The sequence below is a fragment of the Phodopus roborovskii genome, unplaced genomic scaffold (genome assembly GCF_943737965.1).
Source record: "Phodopus roborovskii unplaced genomic scaffold, PHOROB, whole genome shotgun sequence".
Lineage (NCBI taxonomy): Eukaryota > Metazoa > Chordata > Mammalia > Rodentia > Cricetidae > Phodopus > Phodopus roborovskii.
The window spans coordinates 155002-176555 of NW_026126417.1; the positions used below are offsets into that span (position 1 = coordinate 155002).

Genomic DNA, 21554 nt, shown 5'->3' on the forward strand with positions numbered 1-21554 from the left:
GCATTCACTCTCCCCTAGCTCCGAGTTCCGCCATCACCTTGGGGTGTGAGAAAGTGGTGGCAGTTCTCTTCTGCAGATCATTACGGCAAACCTGGAAGTATCTGGGGAAGGCCAATGAATTTGTTCAAGTAATGCTTGTCATACATAGCCCAGAGATTAAAATAAATAAATAAATAAAAATAAATAAATAAAACAGTAAACACGGCTCTCTGGGGGTGATCTCCCCACGACCTTGCCTGGGGAACCGGGGAGGTAACACACAAACACTGACTCCAAAATGTTTATACACGCGCGCACAACGACCTACAGATGCAAGCAGCAAACTTTCTTTTGCCTTGCACTTTATTTACTTACTTATTTATTTGTTCGAGGCAAGAACGAGTATAAGGACACTCAGATTGTTTTACTTTTTTTAGTGCTGGGATTGACGGCACCGAGCCAAACCCATCTTTGTATGTGTAGCTTCTTTGAATGTCCAAACAGACCTATTTAAATACATTAAAAGGATAATGAAAGTGCTTTAGGCTTACTAAAACAACATCACATCCTTACCTACCAGACTTCTTCGCTGGAATCCTGGGGAGAGAGGGGGTGAGGGGATGAAAAGCATAAGATTAGGCAGAATGTGAATTTATAAATTTCAATTAGTCTAGACTAATTGTACAGAGCAATGGAATGTTTGCGTTTCAATACAAGAGTTTAATTTCCCTGGGATTTTTAAGATGGAGATAATCGAATTCACCCTATCTGCTTTTCTAATGCCCCACCCCATAAAATAAATGAGTGCCTCTGATCTGAGGTGCTACGGGAAAATGGGTAGAATTAAAACTGTCAGTTCTGCTTGCAACCTGTGTCTTTCGATGGAGTTCAAAAGCTTTTAAAGGTAAAACGTGAAGATCACTTATGTGTGTTATTTCCTCTCCTACCATCACAGCTTTTAAGTAAAGAAAGAGAAAGAAAAGGTATTTTTACACCTACATTCATTTCTCTCGGAAGACTTCAATCTTTCAGGTAATTTGATGGTGGGCCCTGATGCCCCCAGCTTGGTGGCGTCTGGGTTTACCTGAGGGTGGCCAAGAAGGTCGGGTAGAATCTGTTTTATCTTTTTTTCCTACCCAAGTGCTGTATTTTGTAGCTAGAATGTAGTTGCTCCAATACTGTCTTGGAGAAAAGGTTATGCTAGACATAGTTGGGCAAAAAGGAGGAAGTGCCTCTTCCAAAGTTAGAAATGGTGAAAAAGACATGTAATCGGTCCTGGAAATTTGAGTAAAAGAAGCAGTACCCACTTTAGCTTAGGCAAAGATTGCAGAATCCTTTAAAGAAACTGACAGGGATTTTCCAGAGATAGGGTGGGAGTGGGGGGAATCCTAGGGTGGGCATTTTATGCAAATGAGCAAATTTGAAATGTAGTACAAATCCGGTATAGTAAAACTGACAGTTCTGACAGTATTGACAACATAAATATATGTTTGAACACTGCACTTTCAGACACTTAACCGATGAAGCAATAAAAAAATTCGACTACAATATTTCAAATAATCGACATTGATGTTTTGATACATCATTTTTATCCTCTGAATCGATCTATCACACTCAGGCTGGTCAATTTTAAGTAAAAATGGGCAGCAATTATTTGCACATTGACTAGTGATGACCTAATAAGAATCCTCAATTAATTACACCCAAACTACGCCTGCCTCTCTCAGCAGTGGGGAGTGGAAGAAATTCTTCATCCTCCCCGCTCTCGTCTGTCCATTCTATTTTGCCATTTTATAGAGAGGGGCTCAGATTTGAGACTCTTTGGTTCAGAACACTCAGAGGCAAAGTTTCTAACACCTGTAGTGGCTATCTTCTAAGTATGTTAGGGGATGTGGCCTCATTTCTACTTCAAAGCAATAGCTGACTCTTAGGAAATACATTCATAACTCGCCTCCGGCCTCGTATGTCCAGGCGATTAGAGGAGTAAGTGGAAGACATTTGCTTAAAGCAAAAATTGGAGGTTTCTCCGGCTGAGTGTAGGGGAAGGGAGGGGGGAAAGGGTGAGAGGGAGGATGAGGGAAACAGAAAGAAAGGAGGCAGGGGAGAGGGAGGAAGGGGGAGACAGAAGAGAAATAAATAATACGAGTGATTATAGTAGCCCTGTGATGAGAGGCACCTGGCAGGTTTGACCGGGTACCTTGGTCTCGGTCTCCTCTAACCTCTTCTCACACCGCGGAGTGTTAATAGGTTACCGAAAGATGCGTGCGACTCCGTTTTTATCACCACTGGCTTCCTCGGTGGCGGTGTGTTGTCTGGCTCTACTCTGTGGGTTTTCTGGGGGGGGGGTCTTTCCTACTCCCACTTTGACGCTTCTCTCCAGATTGTGAATGTGTTTGGTGGGGATGCTGGGAATAACTCTGGTTAACTGAGGAAGAGAAAATGGGCAGGCGCCTTGGGCGCAAACTGCAGACTGAGGCGGTCCCTTGGAAAGCTAGATCCTGCCGTTCTGATCGCACTCGTTCCACCGAAGCCACATTCGTCTGGCAAAGATTTGGTCCCCTGCCGTTCTGTCCCGTCCCAGAGAAGCTTCCTTCCACTCACACAGGGCACTCAGCCTTCAGACCTCAAACTTAGCTGGGCTGTGCTAGCGGGGAATACGTGTCTTGTTTCTTTCCAGCAAACTTCCCAATTGTAGTTTTAAGCGCCTTCAAAACACCGCCCGCGAAGACCGTGGGACTTGTCAACACGTTTAACACCGATAAGGTGCTCATTAGAGGGAGAAGATGGGCGTGAGCCACGTTGGATCAGGACTGGAAAGCCTGCAAGATCTGGGTGGCCGGACTGCCATCTAGTTGCAAAGGGTAAGGTGCTGGCCAGTGCCGGGTCCGCTGTCTGCACTGGAAACTGTAATAAAGACTAGAAAGGGAACAGAAGGGGCAAAGAAGGAAATGGAAATAGGGTACAGAGAACAGAAGAGACAAGAGATAAAAGAAGAGGAAAGAAGGGAGCGGGTAGGAGAAACTGACAGCGCCATAGTGCTCCGCGCGTTTGGAGCCCCGCCAGATAGCGCTAGAGGGCTATTTATTGAAACTCGTTCTTCCCGCGACACAGGGAAACAGCTAAAATTGGAAGAAATGAGACAAGGAAAAAGCAAAATGCAGCAATTCTACTCCATCCTATTTTTTTTAATGTAGGTTGCTTTAATAGTATTATTCCAGGGAGAAAAGTCCATAATAGAACACTAAGGGGTAAAAACAGCAATAAATTAATAAATAAATAACACAAAACAAAAGCAAAAACCAATAAGGTGGTGGTAGGGACAGAGTCCCTCTGTATCTAAAAGAACAGAAACCAAGGTAACAGGTAAGGAAACGAGAAGAATTCTTTCTAGTGCAACTTTTCGGTTATACTGCTGGGAAGGTCAAAAACAGTTCACAAGGATGAGCAGAGGTTTAAGGAGAAGAGATGTTTTAAAAGTAATAAATGGCTCCAGGGGGTGGAGTGGTGGAACAAACACGTTATTGCAAATACAAAGTAAAATATATATTAAAAATTTCAAGTGTCAGCCAGCAGGACAGGGCAAAAGAGAGCCCTATGCCTTTGTCCCAATAACACTAGGCTCAGGGCTGTTTCTGCAGGGCCAACAGAACCCTTGAAGCACAATTTACAAACACCCTGGGAAGCCCAGAGAAAGGAGAAGGACTTCAAAAACTCACCCTCCTTTAGAATCCAAAGGAAAGTAGTGTGATGGATATAGAAAACCTGGGAACAGACATGGAGTATGAAAAAAGAGCAAATGGATGGTGTGTCTTGAGATTTTTTTTTTTTTTTTTTTTTTTTTTGCTTGCTAGGTTCAGTAATCCAAGAAAATAAATATCCTTCATAATGATACTTTACTTTTAAATTTCAACTTTGTTTTGTCAAAAAAAAAAACAACAAAACAAAACAAAACAAAAAAGAAAAAACCTGGCATTTCACGTTTTAACCCTGAACTCTCCCTTGACCCAGTGAAAACCCTCCTAAGTACAAGGAGTAAGTCATCTTTCTTCAAAGTGAGGAACAGAAACTCTCCAAATCAAACATAATCAGTTTTTTTTTCTTACATAAAAGTCTCCTTAATACAAAATATTCCAAATCAAAACATTAACTAAAGTTACAAACAAGATTAAGTCTGGATTTACTTGCTCTTGTGGTAAAGCATCAATTGTTCTAACTGTTGTAAAGAAGACAAAAGGGATTTAAATCTGGTGATTTTAATACACAGATTAACACTTCAGGACCTCAGGGTTCTGATGAATTCAGAGTTATCTATTCGGAGAATCTGGAAATTGGGGAGGGGGCATATAAAAAGGACAGCCACAAATACTACCTCAAGAAGCCTGAACAAGTTCAGCTAAAATAAAGTTCCAGTTTATAAACGCTACTTCAAATTAACTCCCCTCCTGAAAGCCAGTGCCGTTGAACTACAGAACTAGGGGGCTTACAATATTCTTTTAAATCCTTAATGTTACCTATAGTAACATTCCACAAGGGATCAAAAGAAGAAAAGGAAAAATAGAAAGGAGGGCTTTTCAGAAGTCTAGGGGGGATGCTTCAATAAGAAAGGGGTGATTAAAAACAGACTCTTAAATTTGAGAGGCCCAATTCTCCTTCTCATTCACCCCCTTCAACCCCCCCCCCTTACCTCCTTTTTAATTCAATGTTCCCACCCCCCACTCCAGAGCTAAGTAGCTGATTTGGGATTGTGAAGAAATAGGTTTTACCAACCATATTTGTTCTGGGGGCACTTGTAAAATGCGATTTGTAGAGAGTCTTTAGCCTTCTGACTGTCTTTGAATTGTTTTTACTGAAACAGATCTTTGCAGTTAATGAGTCCCCACACAGCTGGACAGCTCCTCACGGACACTGAGAACTCTAACCCCAAAATGACCCCAATTTGACACCGCAAGATGAAATTTTACCGCCTGTTAAAACCATTTCCAGCCTGGCAGGAGGAGCTGACTGTTGACTGAGGTGTGCATGGCGCCTGTGACCCCCATATCTTGTTTGTCTCTGGGGCTGCCCCACCTATTTCCCTTCACCTCAAATGTGGGAGAGTAAATTAATCCACAACCAGGGTGTGGAGTGCCCAACTCTGAAAACAAGGCATCCACACAGATGGAAAAGAGAAAGTGTGGACACCTCGCTTCTGTGGAATGGCTCCTACCAGACAGGGAAATCAAGGATGGAAAACAGAGGCAAACCTTACCTAGAAGAACCCTTTGCAGCTGTATTAATAAAACATCCACAAGTTGTTGATAATCACAATCCTTCGAAGTCATCACAGTAATCAAGAGGGATACCCTGAACCAACTCTAACTTGTGTATCGACTGCAATGGTGGATTTTAAAACTGACATTTAAGCTAACAATGTCACCAGCAGCAAAGCATCTGAGTAACAAATCCTATGTTAGTCACCAGGTAACAGGTCTCCTTTTAGATGAAGTGAATTTCAAAACCATACAGATGTTCTTCAGTGGTGTGCTATTTTCAACCATCCCACACTTTTTAACTAAAAGTCTTCCACGTTAAAAATTATCTTTCTCCTTTGAAAATATCTTAAAATATCCCGCCTTTCTGCCTCCTGCATTTAACTAGATTGCCCTCTTGTTTGTTTGAATGCATTCCACAAAATGCATAAGAAGTTACATATTGAAAGGGAGGAAGAAAGAGGTTCAAGTTAAAATCCCTTCTGCACTGCCCACCGTACAAAACAGAGTTTACACTTTTCTTCTTTTGGGAAACCTCAGATCACCACCAGCTAATTATTTCCTTAGTGTTTTAAACTATGGAAACAATTCATTTGCCTGGATTTTTTTTTTAACTCAGGGAGAAACCTTATTACTGCTATTTTTAATGCTAGTGAAATTTTACTAAATAAAGGGTACTGCTAAATCAATGGGATAGGCGGTGAGTAGCGGTGTCAAAAAATCGCTAAGCATGCTTAGACTAAAATGCAGATGTTTCTAACGAAGTTGTTCTTGGGAAAAGAAGCATTTATCTCGGAAACTAGAGTTCCTTTGAAAAAGAAACTTTCTAACTGGCCTTAACTTAACCAGGACTTTTAAAATAGGAACAAGCCTTCTTGCGATAATAAATACCCTGAAATCAAGCACAATTAGAAGAGTCAAAACTGAGTGTAAATTCTGCCAGCCGCGCTGGACAGACAACTTGGACCCAGTACCATCCACAACCCTGCAAGGCAGAGAAGAGCCTGCAGCCAGGCCAGATATGCTTTCACATTCTCTCTGTGTCTGTCTCTGCCTGCCTGCCTGTCTGCCTGCCTGCCTGCCTGTCCGTCTGTCTGTGTCTACCTCTATGTCCTTCCTCTCTGTCCTCTCTCTACGTCTTTCTGTCTCTCTCCTCTTAGGCGGCTAAACTGAGGTTTAACAGCGGCCCCCTTCTTGAAATAAAATTATGGAGACAACTTTTCCTTTTCTTTTTACTCACCTTTTCTTATGTGTCGACGAGTAACTCGCATCAAATGAAGTGGATATTTGTAATCTTGGAGTTCTTCTAGGGAGGAAAGAAAAGGGGAAGGGGGAAGAGAAAGAGGAGGGGGAGGGGGAAAGGTCCCTGTGGTCCTTCAGGTTCCAGATGGGTCGGTTGTCTTAGGCTTAAAGCCAGGCAGAAAGAGAGACGGAAAAACCCTAGGCTAGACTGCTCCCAGAAGCTCCCAGAGCCGCCGTCCCTGCTTTGGCTACTGGAGCCAAACCCACGCGCGGGCCGCATCCCCTCTCCAGGCGCTCTCTGCGCCTCTGCCAGCCCCTCCACACTGTCTTTATATGTGAGGGCCGATTTCCCGCAGACATCATTGTTATGATGGCTCATTTAATCAAACTGTTTAATTGCTCTGGTAATCACTATCATCATCACAGGTGCTCAATCATTCATCATTTTTGGAGGGCTTTATTGACCTCCGGAGCTCATTCCCCAGCCCTAGGAAAACGAGGCCAAATTTCCCCAGACTCTGCAAGGAGTCTAGGCGGGCAGTGGCCTTGGCTAGTTTGAAATGCTCAGACGCTATGAAGAAACCAAGATGCAAAGGTGGCCAAAAAAGAGCTCTGCCCCCCACCCCCCGTTTCTCTCTCTCTCTCTCTCTCTCTCTCTCTCTCTCTCTCTCTCTCTCTCTCTCTCTCACACACACACACACACACACACACACACACACCACTTTACTCTTCCTAACCACTCCCACCCACCCCCCCTAACGCCCCCACGAGAAAGTCCAGTCAAAGCCACCCGAGCAGGAGGCGCTGCTTTCTACTTTACAGAATAGGTTCAGAGTTGGGAAGGGAGGCCGCGATTGAACAGCAGACCCTTAGTCTGTTTGAGGTTCTCTTGGCCTCAGGCAGGGAACCCTGGGTGAGGGTGAGAAGTTGGGGAGAAGGCGCGCTCCCATTGCCTGGCTGGGTCGCTCAGCCTGCTGCCGGGTGGCGGCAGGGTGAGCCCGGCTACGCGCGCCGGGTGACCAAAGCTCCGCCCCCAGCTCTCCGCTCTGCCTGATTGACGCGCAGCCTCCGGGAAGCAGCGGCGCAGAGGTAAAGCCAGCTGGAACTCTGGCCAGGGATTGAGCGGGATCCCGGCCAGAACTAGTTTTCTACCAAAACCTTGCCGGCTGTTTACCTTTCTAACCCCACTCGCCTCCTTTTCCTTTGGGAAAAGTTCGTTAGGAGCCAGTCCCATCGTCCCCACCCAGCGAAATCCGCCCGGTGTAATTAACTCGGCCTTTAGCCCTCGTTACAGCCGAGCGGCCGCTGCGCCCAGGGCAACCACAACAAAGCTGGGCAGCGAGCGACAGCCTCTCTTCACAAGTATCTTCTCTTCCAGTTGCTTTTTAATCTCTCTCCTCCCGTGCTTCCCAGATCCAAGATTCACTTGTAGGCGCACACCGGTCGTGCGCGGTTGTGCCGGCGTACACACACACACACACACACACACACACACACACACAGCTTGGCTACATTGGTAAACAACAAACACCAAACAACTCCCTCTCCGCTAACTCCTGCCCCACTAACTCTCGTCTCACTTCCTCCTTCCAGGACCCCTAGACTCTCCGAGGTGGTCCACTGTCTGCAGCTCACCGAGGGACTATGCACGGAGTTAAGCTGCTCCCATCTTGTACTAGAAAAAAATGAATATTGACAACAAGGCTCTGCATCTGCACAAGTATGAAAGTGCTACTTAACAACGGCAACAGCAACAAATCTAGACCGGCGGTGGTACTACACTCGGCTGAGCTTGCTGCTCTAGTTTGTTAGCTGGAGACTTCGGGATCTAGTAATCCGCAGGCAGAGGAAGGGGGCCGAGGAATTAAAACGAACAAAAGCGAGAGCGCCATGCCAAACATCCCCAACGCGACCCAGTTAGGCAGGAGCCAAGAGGAGTGGTGGGGAAATAAACTAGAAGTAAGTTTAAAATAAAAATATCTGAGGCTGTACCGTACTTTCCCTGTGGCTTTCTGCAGTTTTCCTGTCTGTGCTCTCCCTGTCCTCTTCCACATCTCTCTTCCTCCCCCTTCTCCAATCACGCGTGTCTCTCTCTCTCTCTCTCTCTCTCTCTCTCTCTCTCTCTCTCTCTCTCTCTCTCTCTCTCTCTCTCCCATCCTCCCTCCCTTTCCCCCTCCCTTATCCCCCTCCCTCCCCTCTTCCTCCCCCCTCCCGAGTCGTCCCCTTGGAGAAGCAGGCTTGCTGATTTGCTCCGGTCCTCACGGCTCCAGCCTCCCCTCCCCCAGCACCCCCCCCCCCTCTCGGGCCGTCCGACCGCAGTCGCTGCATATCAGAGGCTCCGCGCTGCGCGCTCCTCCTCGCTCCAGCTCCCCACTCCCGGGATGTGTCTCCGCCGTACGACGGGCTATGGCCACCACGACTTCCGGGTTCCGTCATTTCGTTCTCCCGCCGCCGACCCGCGCCGCCAAACTGAGGCTCTACTATAAGCCGGGCTGCAGCCAACCTGCCAACACCTACTGACACTCACTCATCTCCCAGAGAGAGAAAGAGAGAGAGAGAGAAAGAGAGAGAGGAGAGAGAGAGAGAAAGAGAGCGCGAGAGAGAGAGAGCGCGAGAGAGAGAGAGCGCGAGTGAGAGCGAGCGAGAGAGAGGGAGAGACAAATATCTACCAGAAAGGGGGGGAGGAAGTCCAATTTTTGCAAACTATTCATTTTTTCTTGGTTTTTCTCTTTGCTTTCTTTGAACAATACTTTAAAGAGAGAGGATCATATTAGAGCTATTTTTGGGGGCAAAGATAAAAGAGGGGGAGGGGGGAGGAAAATTCAAGAAAAAGAAACCCCTCGCGGAGTTTTACTGGAAGAAAAAAAAAAAACGAGTCTGAAAGATTGCTCCTCTTCATCATCATCAACCATCATTCATTCACTACCTTGACATTCCGGGCTTTGATTGACAGCTGGAGTGGCAAAAAGCCATGAAACTCGACAGTTCGGTTACATGTGGGCTGCTGACTGGCCGCTCGTAACCTTCAGTTTGGGGGTTTGACAATTTTTTTTCTTCTTTTTCTTTTCTTTTCTTTCTTTTTTTTCAACTGAGAGAAAGAGAAGAGAAAAGGGGATAAAGGAGGACCGAAGAGGAGGAGGGGAGGGGGAGGAGGTGGAGGAGGAGGTGGAGGAAGATCAGGAGGAGGAGGAAGAAGAGGAAAAAAGAAAAAGAAGAAATATCATTGAAAAAAAAACCTTCGTTTTCTTGACTGGGCTTCCCCCACCCCCCTAAAAATAACATTGGAAAATTGGGAGAAGTCTCCTTGGTTTGGAAAAAAAAAAAAAAAGACTCTTCAGCCTAGCTCACTTTCTTATCCGGACTGGGATATTAAATATACGACACATCCAGGAGTTTATTGGAGCGCAGACTGATGGCGCAAAGGGTAGGTTTAAATCTCCAACACTTACCTAGATATAAATCCTCTCCTACAGGGGCCCTGCCCCATGCCTCCTCTCCCTTCAAGCTGGCTGCTGCTGCTCTTGCTTGATGATGGCGGCCAGTATTTTAAAAAATAGTAGCAAAATTATTCATCGGCTTCTTTTCCCCCCGGTGCCTCTGCGTGTGTGAGTGTGTGTGTGCGTGCGTGTGTGCGTGTCTGGGCGCGCGTGTCCCAGCGCTGTGCGAGCGGGCGGGCGGCGAGTGCGTGTGAGAGGTGTGTGTGTGTGCGTGTACGTGTGTGTATGTGTGTGTACGTGTGTGCAATTGTTACATGCTTTCGCCTCGCTCCAGCTTTTACCCCGGCAGCGCGATTCCCCGGGTTTTCCTGCCGCTGCCGCTGCGCCTCTTTCGCCGCTGCTCGTGCGGCTTCGGGCGGGCGCGGGCTGCGTAGGAGCCGCTGCCGCCGGGGCCGCCGCTGGGGCCGTGCTGCCTAGACTAGCCTGGGCTGCTTGTTTTGTCTCTGAAATTGACAAGGACGCAGGGAATCCGCTGCTAAATAATGTTTCTGGTAACTTTCACGTTATTCCTCCCCACCCTCTGCCCCCAGCCCCCGGGGAGGAACCGGTCCTAGTCTTCCCTGGTCCTTGGCGTTCTCGGCCTGATTATTAGCCTTTTTCTTCTCTTTATTTTGTTTCATTTCGCCCTTTGATTTATTGGATCTCTTGGAGGAGGCGAAGGGGGGTTAGGGGTGGGATCCGGGGCTTCCTCCTCTAGCTAACTCCACTTCTCCCTTGGTTGGCTCGCTGGGGTTCTGAAGCCTCCGGTGGGAGCGGGGCCTCCCTGTGCCCCCAGTGTCCCTGATCTCCCTTCTCTGAATGCTGCTTTCGGCTGAGACTTTTTTCATTTTAAAATTTACGGACATCTCCCAACTTTCGGCTCTGTTGTTTTTGCTGGTTTGGTTTGTAGTGTGTTCAACTTGTGTCCAGCACTTTTTTCTTTCTGACTTTGTTTTTATTTTTGTTTTCCTCTCTCTCTCTCTCTCTCTCTCTCTCTCTCTCTCTCTCTCTTTCCCCCTCCCTCTCTCTCTCTCTCCCTCTCTCTCTCTCCTTCCCCGTCCCCCCCTCCCTACTCCCTCTCCCCTCTCTTCTCTATCCCATTCTCCGGGTTTCTTTGCTTTCCTGCTCTGCCCTCCTGGGTTCTCTCTCACCCTTTCTGCCACCCCCCCCCCCCGCCGCCCACTTGCCGGGCTCTGACAGTACGATGAGCTGCCCCATTACGGCGGGATGGACGGAGTAGGGGTTCCCGCTTCCATGTACGGAGACCCTCACGCGCCGCGGCCGATCCCCCCGGTTCACCACCTAAACCACGGGCCGCCGCTCCACGCCACGCAGCACTACGGCGCGCACGCCCCGCACCCCAATGTCATGCCAGCCAGCATGGGATCTGCTGTCAATGACGCCTTGAAAAGAGACAAGGACGCGATCTACGGGTAAACCGACCCCCGGACCCAGCTTACTGTGTGTGAGTGTGCGTGAGTGCGTGTGTTTGTCTCTGGTGGTGGTGGTGGTGGGGTGCATAGGGCGGATAAGTGGGGACTTCATTCTGCATGGGAGGACTGCTTGCAGTAGGGAAAGACAGAGGAGGGAGCCTGCCCTTCGGCCCCTGAGTCACAGACCAGAAAAACAGAACCTTCTCTGCTCTCTTGGTTCGGCCTCTCCAGACCCCACAGTCCCGTTTGAGGACTAAGTCCTCAAATCTTGCTGGCCGGGCCTTCTCCCCAAGGACGAGATTCCTGGCCAAAAGACGCGCGGCTGGTTGTCTTGGGCTGCCTTACAGAGGCCTTGACTAAGAGGAAAGTTTTCTGCAGCCGAGGAGAAACTTCCAGTTTCCCTTTTCTTTCCTCCCCCCTTCCTTTCTTTCTTTTTCTCCCCTCCCCTCCTCTTTCTGCTTCCTACTGAGGGCCTGGGAGTCACTAAACGCAGCTTGAGCTGGAATCAGGGCAGCTTCTGTCGGCCAGGAAGTCCTAATCACCCACTTCTTAATTCTCTGTAAATAAAGGGGCAGACCTTGAAGTGCAGCCGGGTGGAAGAGACTGCCGCTTGCACACAGCCGTTCTTAGGGGGAGTCAGGGAAATGGCTGCAAATTATTTTATATTCGGAAAGCTTGGAGAGGGGTGGGCAAGCAGGGTCCAAGCGTGCACTACTCGGGCTCTTCCGGCTGAGGGTAGGTGGGGAAGGCGGCGGGATGCGGAGGGGAGGGGACAGTGGATAAACAGCAACTGAGCCTAAAGCCTGAGGCCTCAAGCATCCCGAGGTGTAGCTAAACCTCCCGAAGGAACACAAAGGGCGTACGCGCCCGGCATGCACACTTCCAAGTTTTGAAACGTGGTTTATTTATTCTTGTGCGCTGCAACGCTGGGAGAAATGTGGTCTTTAGAAGTCAGCTCTTTCGAGTTGAACATTCTTAATATTTTGGTCCTACCACCGGGGTATTTATTGCAAGCAAAGCGAACAAGTTTATAAAGCAAAGGGTGATAAGATTAGAACACTGTCTTAAAATTGGGAAATGTCACTCCGGTGTGTATGTAGGTGAAACCCTCGACCTCGTCTGAAATGCCCGTTAGATCAATTCAAATTGTGGAGAGGAAAAAAAAAATCAAATAGTGCTCCCTGTCCTGGAGGTCAGGGTTGGGTGGTTGGCACCTCTGGAGTGAATAGTGGGATCTGGATCAACTTCGAGGTTCGAATTGCCTGAGCTTTTGGTTATTTCATTACACCCGGAGAATTTGTTTACTTGATGGGCTAAAGTGGCCGGGGGAGGGGGGACTAATCTGAAAAGACCTATGAACCAAGGGAAAAGGCCAGGCTGTTTCCTTTCTGTTTGTGGCCCAGGCTAGGCTGATTGAGGGTGTAGTGTGTTGCGTGCCTGTTGTATTAAAGAAAGAATGCAAACCCTCCAAACTTGTTGATTACAGTTCTTGCTCCTTCCCCTCTGCACCCCGTCTTCGTGCGTGTGTCTCTGCGTGGCGCTGCCCGTTAGGCACCCGTTGTTTCCTCTGTTAGCACTGGTCTTTGAGAAGTGCGAGCTGGCGACCTGCACTCCCCGGGAACCCGGAGTGGCCGGCGGAGACGTCTGTTCCTCCGATTCCTTCAACGAGGACATCGCGGTCTTCGCCAAGCAGGTCCAACCTTCTTGACCCGCTCACCCCCACCCCCCCCAGCAGCCCTTCACCCTCCCTCCCCTTTCCTCGGAGCTTGACTTGAAAGAGGAGGAAAAGGCAGGACACCCGATCTGTTCCTCTGGCCCAGTCGGCACTCTGCGCCTCCTCCCCATCCCTTAGCCTGGAGGCGAATTGGAAACGGAGATAAATATGGGTGTTTGTTTTTCCCCCCAGCCAGGAATACAGGGGCTCGACCCTCGAATTAAAGTTGACCTGCTCCTAATCTAGGGCTTGGCCTTTTCCCCGCCTGCAGCTACTTGAACAAGAATTGGGGAGAGGGACTGGGAGGGACCTGGGAGTGCCTGGGAGCAAAGGAAGCATGGAGCCTGGAAAGAGGTCTTCACTAGCATGGAGGTGCTGGAGGTGGGGAGACTTAGCCTCTGGCTAGGCTGCAGAAACGGGTTCAGAGAATCCGCGAGCCGCCTTGCCTTCTCCGCCACAACTGGAGTAGGACAAGGCTCTTCCCATCCAGTCAGGCCCTACTGTTTTTCCATCGACCCCATTCACTTAAGACACCAATCTGTTTCTTAGATTTTTCCAAAGCCCCTGTCCTCTCTCCTGCCCCTGCCCTTCCAGAGTACCCGCTTCCTCAATCCAGATCAGTTGCGGACAGGGTTTTCTTTTCAAATGGGCTGGAGATTCATGCTGACTTTTCCTGCTTCCTATAGGTTCGCGCTGAAAAGCCTCTTTTTTCCTCAAACCCAGAGCTGGATAATTTGGTAAGGCTCTGTTTCTTGCTTGTCCCCAGCCTCGGCCCCATCCCAAGCTCAGAGTTACACTCTTTTGCCCCTGTAGCTCCAAGGAGTTGCAGCGGAACCCTGCTAGGGAAGCACAAGGAAAGGGACCCATTTAGAACTCCTGCGGGGGTAGGGGTGAGCCAGGGGCAGTAAGGACCTCAGTGGATGAGAAGCCCACCAAGGTAGCAGCGGGAGCCGCGGCGCCGAGCCGGCGAGTTGGGGATGCTTCCCAGGTCTCGGCCTCGGGAGCAAGAGGCGAGAATGGAGCGATTTCCTCTGCGGGCCGGGAAGGCGGCGGAGCCCCAGGCTGCTGGCCTGAAGGAAATAACTGCTGGGACTGCGGAGGGCGGGCTAGGAATGGGTAAGGGGTGAGGGGCTATCCCGCGCAGGCCACTTTTAGGTGCGATTCTTTTGCTAATTTGCAGGATTTCAATATTAAAAGTACTTAAATCCTCTTTCAAAGGCCTTGCCTCCCCATTCATCTGGAGTATTTCCTTCTTCTGAGAGGAGGCTCTTGCTGTTCTGAAAAGCCTTTCTATCCGAAGAAATGGCTCCCCCCTTCTCTCCTCTCCTCTCCTCTCCTCTCCCCTCCTCTTCCCTTCCCTTCCCTTCCCTTCCCTTTCCTTCCCTTCCCTTCCCTTCTTTCCCTTCCCTTCTCCTTTCTTCTCGCATATTTTCATGTTGTATTCTATTCTCTCTCCCTCCTCCTCCAATCTGACCTGAGGTGGAGGGTAGGAGGAGACAGTAAAAGAAGACTGGGGTGGAATTAGAAAACCTGTTGGGAGAAACACAACCCTTAACCAACAGCACACTGGGAGAGCTAGGGAAAAAAACTAGTACTAAGACCACTCTTTATACTGCCCCCCTCTCCGTAGCCAATGAGGCAGAGATGATCAGTCATCATTTGGTTTTCCTATTTCTCTATGTGTGGGTTTTGCCCAGCCACCTGCTGATTTCTTCTTCCTCTGCCCAATTCCCTCAGCACAACCCCCTTACACACACACACACACACACACACACACACACACACACACACACACACAGAGAGAGAGAGAGAGAGAGGGGGGGGACTTGCAAGTCCCAGAACCCTAACTCCATCCTCTTAAATTTTCCTTTCAGATGATTCAAGCAATACAAGTGTTAAGGTTTCATCTTCTGGAGTTAGAAAAGGTAAGCAGGAAGCAACTGTCCCCATGTCCCCATTTTGATGACCCCCATATTCTTTCAACCAGATTACTGGGGAAGTTACAAGCCTCCAAGGATTACTCATCTGGAGATGTTGATCACTTTCTTATTTCCCTCCTTTATAGACTTTTCAATCCAGGGGCTCAGAGGATATGGGAATCACAGCAGCCCTGCATTTTAAAGCCCCCACCCCCAGGCACTCAGGGTTATTTGAAGTATAGCAAGAGCTATTTGTGTTGCTGCACACAATGTCTACTTGTGTCTCTATTAGCTCAGCTTACCCTGGGCCCAGAATTCCCACTGGGTGCAAGTAGAAGAAATAGCCCTTTTGGGGGGTATCTTTGCATTGATACATACATCAATAATTTCCCCAGGAAACATAGACAACACCTTGCTTATGAAATCACAAATGTCCCCAGTTCTAGTGTTTAAATGTTTCCAATGTATTATCAAATCATATTCTTTTCTCTGCTCTCCCTCTCTGAACCCAGTTACTTCCAGTTCAGTTTCTTTCTTTATTGTAACTTGTTGCTCAGGGGAGTCTCTGGAGAATAATATCTATAGCCACAATTGCTCTATTGTTTCCTTGCCTTTAGCTCTTACACCCCTTAATTAGAGTTATTTTGGAAGACATCACATTGTTGCTCTTTACAAATGTAACCCTACAACCTGATAGTCTTCCTCTTGAAAAATGAAACATATAAAGACAACATGAGCTGAGCCTCCACCATCACCCTCCTCCTAGGTCCATGAACTGTGTGATAACTTCTGCCACCGGTACATTAGCTGTTTGAAGGGGAAAATGCCCATTGACCTCGTGATTGACGAGAGAGATGGGAGCTCCAAGTCCGATCATGAAGAACTTTCAGGCTCCTCCACAAATCTCGCCGACCACGTAAGTGTGCAGAGCCAGTGGATGTCTCTGAAGGCCACTGGGCAAAGCATTTTTCTAAAACCTTGTGATATGGAGTTCACTTTTTTCGTTTTGTTTTTTAATGGTTTGGTCGCTATTGGAGTTTACCTTCCCTGTCTTACTACCAGTGTCATGGCCTTTATTTTCATTTCCTCTTTATTGGACCTTGTCTTTATTTATGTTGAGAGTCAAAGAACCAAGGAGTTGATAGAATGATTTGTGTTCTTAATGTGTGAAGTTCCTTGACCTGATGACTTGGGTGTTAGCAAATTCTTTTTTTTTTTTTTTTTTTTTTTTTTTTTTGATATGATAGTCTCTGTCTTTTCTGGTTTCTTTATGTGTGTAACTAAAACATCAGAGATAGGAAAAGACAAGACAGCTAAGGAACTCAAGAATGAGGTGAGGGGTGGGAACAAGTAGACTGGGAAATTGGGGGCCTATTTCTCTCCCAAAGAAGACAATCCTGAGAATTCCTGGCAATTAATAATAAGAGGAGTGAATGAACACATCACAATTCTCAGGACTTTTTGCTCATAGAAACTTATTGTCAGAATATGGACTTATTGCCAAGTACCTGAAGCATCTCAATAATAAAAGGCAGCAACCTTGATGAACCAATTTTTAATACTGTATTACAGAAAGCTGAAGGGAATTAAGATTGAGTAACCATAGGTTGGTTAGTGGTTGCGCTTTAACACTTTAACAGTTGGTGACTGAGGATGGAGAGTGTAAAAGATGCCCATGGATGTCAAGCCAGGAAAGGAGATTTCTATTCTCTCTGTTTTTAATCCTGTTTTGGAACTGATCAAGTGAATCTGATTGGGGGGGGGGAGAAAAAGCATATGTAGTGATACTCAAAATCTGAAGCAAAGAGAGGGATTGCAGCTGGCAGGGATGTTAGGGGAGGCTAGAGTGCTGAGGTTAAAGAGTAGGTGTGAATAGCAGTATAATTTTGGGAACTTGAGCCTGGAGATGGGGGGCAGAGTGTCTATACATTCATTTGAACTCACAATCTAGGTAATACAGTCTATAATCTGGATAACTTCATGGCTGAAATATTAATTTAACATACCATAGACATTGAACAGGCATTGCGATTTGAAGGCAGTTTGTACTCCCCCAAATTCCTGAGTATGAAGAGGAATGAATTGAACTACCTGAGGAATAATAGCTTTTCTGTGAGTTCTTGTCTCCCTTTACCAAAAGTTTTGAAAAGAAGCAGCCATTGACTTTAAAGATTAACCTTCCTACTATGTGAGACAGCAGCCTGAAAGTTTAGAATAATAATAGGAAACCATAGGGTAGGGTGTCCAGTTCTGATACAGAGTAAATGCTGTGCTGCTGAAAGCTCCTGCACTTGTCCTTATCTTTGCCTGTTTCTAAGGTGATTGTGCAATTGGTATGGGGTTTTGTACCTTGCGTGTGTTAAGTGAAATCAAAAAGATATAGCAGTTACTGGAAGTTTCTTTGCTTTGTTGTGCCTCTATAGTGTATGTTCTTGTAGTCCAAGAAGAGCTTTCACTTCATAAATATTTATATATTTTTGTTCTTTACTTATTTTCATCACTTTCTGTTTCTGAGTTCGTATGCATTTGCATTATGGGGGGTGGGGCAGAGGGGGATGTATCTACACAGTTCGGAGCATGAGAGAGATCCCTAGTTCTGTCTACATCAAAAGCTTTTTTTTTCTTGTTTTATTTTGTGGGGTCATGACTACTTGGTTTTCTGCTGCCGTTTCTTGACAATGGTTTTTCTGGTGAATGTATGAAGTTAGTGGGTGCTGATGCTTATGTAGAAGAAATAAGATAAACTAGGTGGTTTAGAGTATTGGCTAATATATAATGCCAATTTGTGAAGCTATCGTAATATTTAAATACAGACTCAAGAAGGAGGTGGTACCTAAGAGAACAGTGCTTGAATAATTTAACAGTCATCATCTTTGGATAAAAGAGTCAACTGTAGAATTTGTTGCTACCCTTTCAAGCCCCCAATCAAGTAAATATGACAACTGATTTATTTTGAATCCATGAGGGCTTGCCACCTCATTGGGCGTCATAATTTAAAGCCTTTTATTTCCTAGAGATCTGAACTACAGCATTTTTGCTTTAGCCCCCTGCTATTTGTTTTGAAATGAAGCAATAATTTGTTCCACCAGCATACTGAGAGGGAAATGGAGAGGTCTGCCACATGCTTGTGTTTCATGCGGGACAAGAGAGCAAACCTTGAAGGCTCTGTAGCGGTTTAGGTAGCACAGGCATATTGACTGCATTTGTTCCCAGGCCACCCCCTCCTACCCGACAAAGAGCATCCTCCTAAGGCTTTTCACCCATTCCTACAAATCTGTCATCCTTCAACCCCTCAGTCACAAGAGAGGGAAAAGACCACAGAACCCCTACCTGAAAGTGATGTAAGGGGTTCATTTTCAGCATATAAATGTGTCCAATTTGAGTCATCAGGTTTATTTTTTTTCATTTGCTTTGATATGCATATTTAATGCCTTGCCCCAGGCTGGATCTCATTTGCTGCACGCTGGTGCAGGGTGATGATCAGCCACTTCAGAAGGACCCAGACAGCGTGTTGTTTTCTCTGTTTTATCTGTTGGCCCACTATTCTGATCTACTGAGCTACTTCGTGGTTTTATTTGCACATGAAATGCCGTGAGCAGTTCAACTTATTGGCTATGAATAATGACAGCTAAAAAAGAAGTGTAGTTTCATTTATTGTGTGCCAAGGTTTCTCTTGTGGAGGTGACAGTTTGTGACAGTTGTTTGACACCCCCAAAACACATACACCTCTATCCTTATTAAGTGGTATCAAGCTACATTGTGCGTGCGTGTGTGTGTGCGTGTGTGTGTACGTGTGTGTGTGTGTGTGTGTGTGTGTGTGTATAGAAGATGCAGGTAAGAAGAGTGAAAGAAAAAAATGGAAGACTAACTTTGTAGTTGTGTTTACTGTAAAGCAATGAAAGAACTATGAAGGGCAAGATATTAAGTTCCAATATAGTTTTCCATTTTCTCATTAAAATACTTGAAAACATAAATGATTGAAGGTTGTAAATTGAATAAACATCTTCAAAATCAGTATTCTCAGCAGACTTTTAGGAATGACTCTTATATACTATTACTGGATATTGTGCTAATTTCATATTCTATAATGTCACATAAGTATTCAGATACGACATAGATGCATTAAAAGAAGACCCATAATGGTCTTGCATTCCATTCTTTACATTCAGTGAGGGTACTGGACTTGTTCATTTATTATTAACAAATGTGATATGCCTAATGATAAGGGGAAATTTGGAAGCAAAAAGAAAATGAAACGTGTAACTTTGGTTGTTGTACTGTGCTAAGTCAGTTCATTAAGGAGGCTTATTTTTTTTTTAATATTATCCCTTACTTTTACTATAGCATAAGGATAATTGTTGCAGGTAGCAAATGGCTATGATAGTACCTTCGAAATACTGTTGAGGGAAAAATAGATGATAATCAAAGGAAACTCAACTGTGCTTTCCAGCTGCAGCTAACGTTAAGTTTCCCAGACATTCAAATTTATCATGTTTAAAACAAACATGTCAAGAAAGCATTTTCTCTTTAAGTTTCAACTTGGAAACTGTCATAAAATAATTATGTTTTTCCTAGACTGTTGAAGTACTAAAAAAAATAGGTAATATACAAATTTTCTATTTTATATAATTTGAGATAAACTTTTTAGATAGAATACAGACAAGTTTGTATCATAATATTTATGTGTAAATATATTATATATCTTTTCATCAGGTTTACATGACCAAAGTATACTTGTTTGAAATATATTCTTCTTGCTACCCCTGTTCGTAATGCATAGGGTTATATAGCTATGTCACTCCTGTTTTCTTTGAAAGAATTAAAGAAAATATAGTTATGTGAATTAATATGAATTGGCAGGTATCTTAAAATTGACTGACTCTGATAACATCATAAGTAAATGACATTTTACTTTCATTTCTGTGCTGGTTTAAATGAGCGTATGCTATTATTGTTTTGCATTTTTGAATATGTCAAGTATATTTATGTTGATACAGTTTTTTTTTTTCTAAATTGGCTAGGTCAGAGAAGAGAATTACCAGAATCTTGCTCTTGACAGAAATTGGTCAAGTACTGGTAGATAAATTATGTTATTACTTAAAAAATTAGAAGTGATGACAGCAGTGAGGAGAGGTTTGAGGTTGAGCGCTTGGTCTTTTGAAGATGAAGGAAGAATAATGAGATTTGATATTAACATTAATAACGTGAGTGATTTCTTTTGCCTGTTATGTGTGATATTACTGAAGTGTGATATTAGTATTAGGTTCCACTTTATTCAAAGCCTCTGAAACCCAATTTTGGAAAGTTTTACTTTGGAACTCAGTGTTCCTCTTTAAAGACCCTGGTGGAGGACAAGTCTTTCTGTTATTCGTTGCTGCTGAAGTTTCTGCTAGTTGGAAGCATTCCTGTTTATTTCTGATCAAGAATATTTGCATCATTTAAGTTATTTAGGTTGTGCAGTTGTAGAATGTCTTCAATGTAACTGTGGTGAAATGGAACTTAGGTACACTTGGCAGTCACACATTCACAATGCTATGAGAAGACTTGGTCTTATTTGACATCATTGTCTTGGTTGTTTAAGTATTAACTTGTCTGTGAGATATCCCAGCACACTTCAAAATCATAGAAAGCATTAAACACTGCAGTAACAAACGTGTTTCTGTCTTCTTTGAGAGTCCACCACTCAGTGGAACAATCATTTGTGAAGGATGTTGCCCTTGTATGAGATGCGCCTATGCGATAATTCCCAAAGACTGATGCAATGGTGCAAAGGTTGGCTCAAAATCTCCAGCTTTAGTTGCATTTTAAAAGACTCTGACTTCTAAAACCCCACACTGGTGTTCTGAGTTCTTGGTCAACGTCACAATAAAAAAGTTGAAATTCCAACATTTATCCCAGCCATACCATGAATATTTTAAACTTGTGGACTTGAATGCCCCAGGATAAGAATGCTTGCATCTTTTCAAAATCAGTTTGTCTACACCGTTAACTAGAACTTAAAAGACCATAACGTTATAGGACATAAGTGACTTCATATCAACTGGAAGTATCGACAAAAATATACCTTCCTTTTGTTGTTTAAATGTGTCAAGTCAGATGAGGTTGTACCTCTTCCGCTAATAAACATTTGAATGTGTTCTGTTACAGTGCAGCTATGAATGCATGTCTTAAATTGCTTTGCTGTATTTTCATGCTCCCTATATACTTCTTGGCTTATTTTACTTAGTTATATGGGTTCTAGAAAAAAAATTGGCTATTTTTAAAGTGCTTTTCAAAATAGATATAAGTGGACATGACCTTGGGAATTGTCTTGTGTGACTTCATAATTTTAAACAGATAAAGGACATGAGTCCAAAAGGATGTCAGTGAGGCCTTCACTCCCAGTCACATGACCTGGTAGAGGTGGCCCCAAAAGTTGATTCTATCCTTCTGTCTTCTCCCCTGTCCCACATGCAGGAAATAACTTTTCATATGGAGTCTAAAAGAATGAGCTCAGGTTATTCTTGTCAAATCTTAAATGCAGTAGTGGTTCCTGTTTCCTC

At 45.3% G+C, this 21554-nt stretch overlaps 1 protein-coding gene and 1 long non-coding RNA gene across 8 annotated transcripts in view; one reads left to right on the forward strand and one right to left on the reverse strand.

The window, feature by feature from the left end:
• Window positions 1–244: 244 nt before the first annotated feature.
• LOC127221762 (uncharacterized) lies at window positions 245–8557 on the reverse strand. The gene is made up of 3 exons (XR_007834491.1): window positions 8468–8557; window positions 6469–6534; window positions 245–485 (listed from the first exon to the last, which is right to left on the reverse strand). It is a non-coding gene; the product is annotated as an uncharacterized LOC127221762 (long non-coding RNA).
• The window catches only part of Meis2 (Meis homeobox 2), a 208507-nt gene continuing 194254 nt past the window's right edge, over window positions 7302–21554 (forward strand). For 2 of the 7 annotated variants that reach the window (XM_051183763.1, XM_051183766.1), the window contains exons 1-6: window positions 9630–9894; window positions 11147–11379; window positions 12931–13072; window positions 13780–13830; window positions 14968–15018; window positions 15779–15928. In XM_051183763.1, coding sequence (XP_051039720.1) covers window positions 9883–9894; window positions 11147–11379; window positions 12931–13072; window positions 13780–13830; window positions 14968–15018; window positions 15779–15928 — 639 coding nt within the window. In that variant the 5' untranslated portion in view covers window positions 9630–9882. Of the gene's footprint in view, window positions 7833–7961; window positions 8430–9629; window positions 9895–9923; window positions 10459–11146; window positions 11380–12930; window positions 13073–13779; window positions 13831–14967; window positions 15019–15778; window positions 15929–21554 lie in introns of those variants that run through there. The other 5 variants (XM_051183762.1, XM_051183761.1, XM_051183765.1 and 2 more) reach the window with 5 other exon arrangements.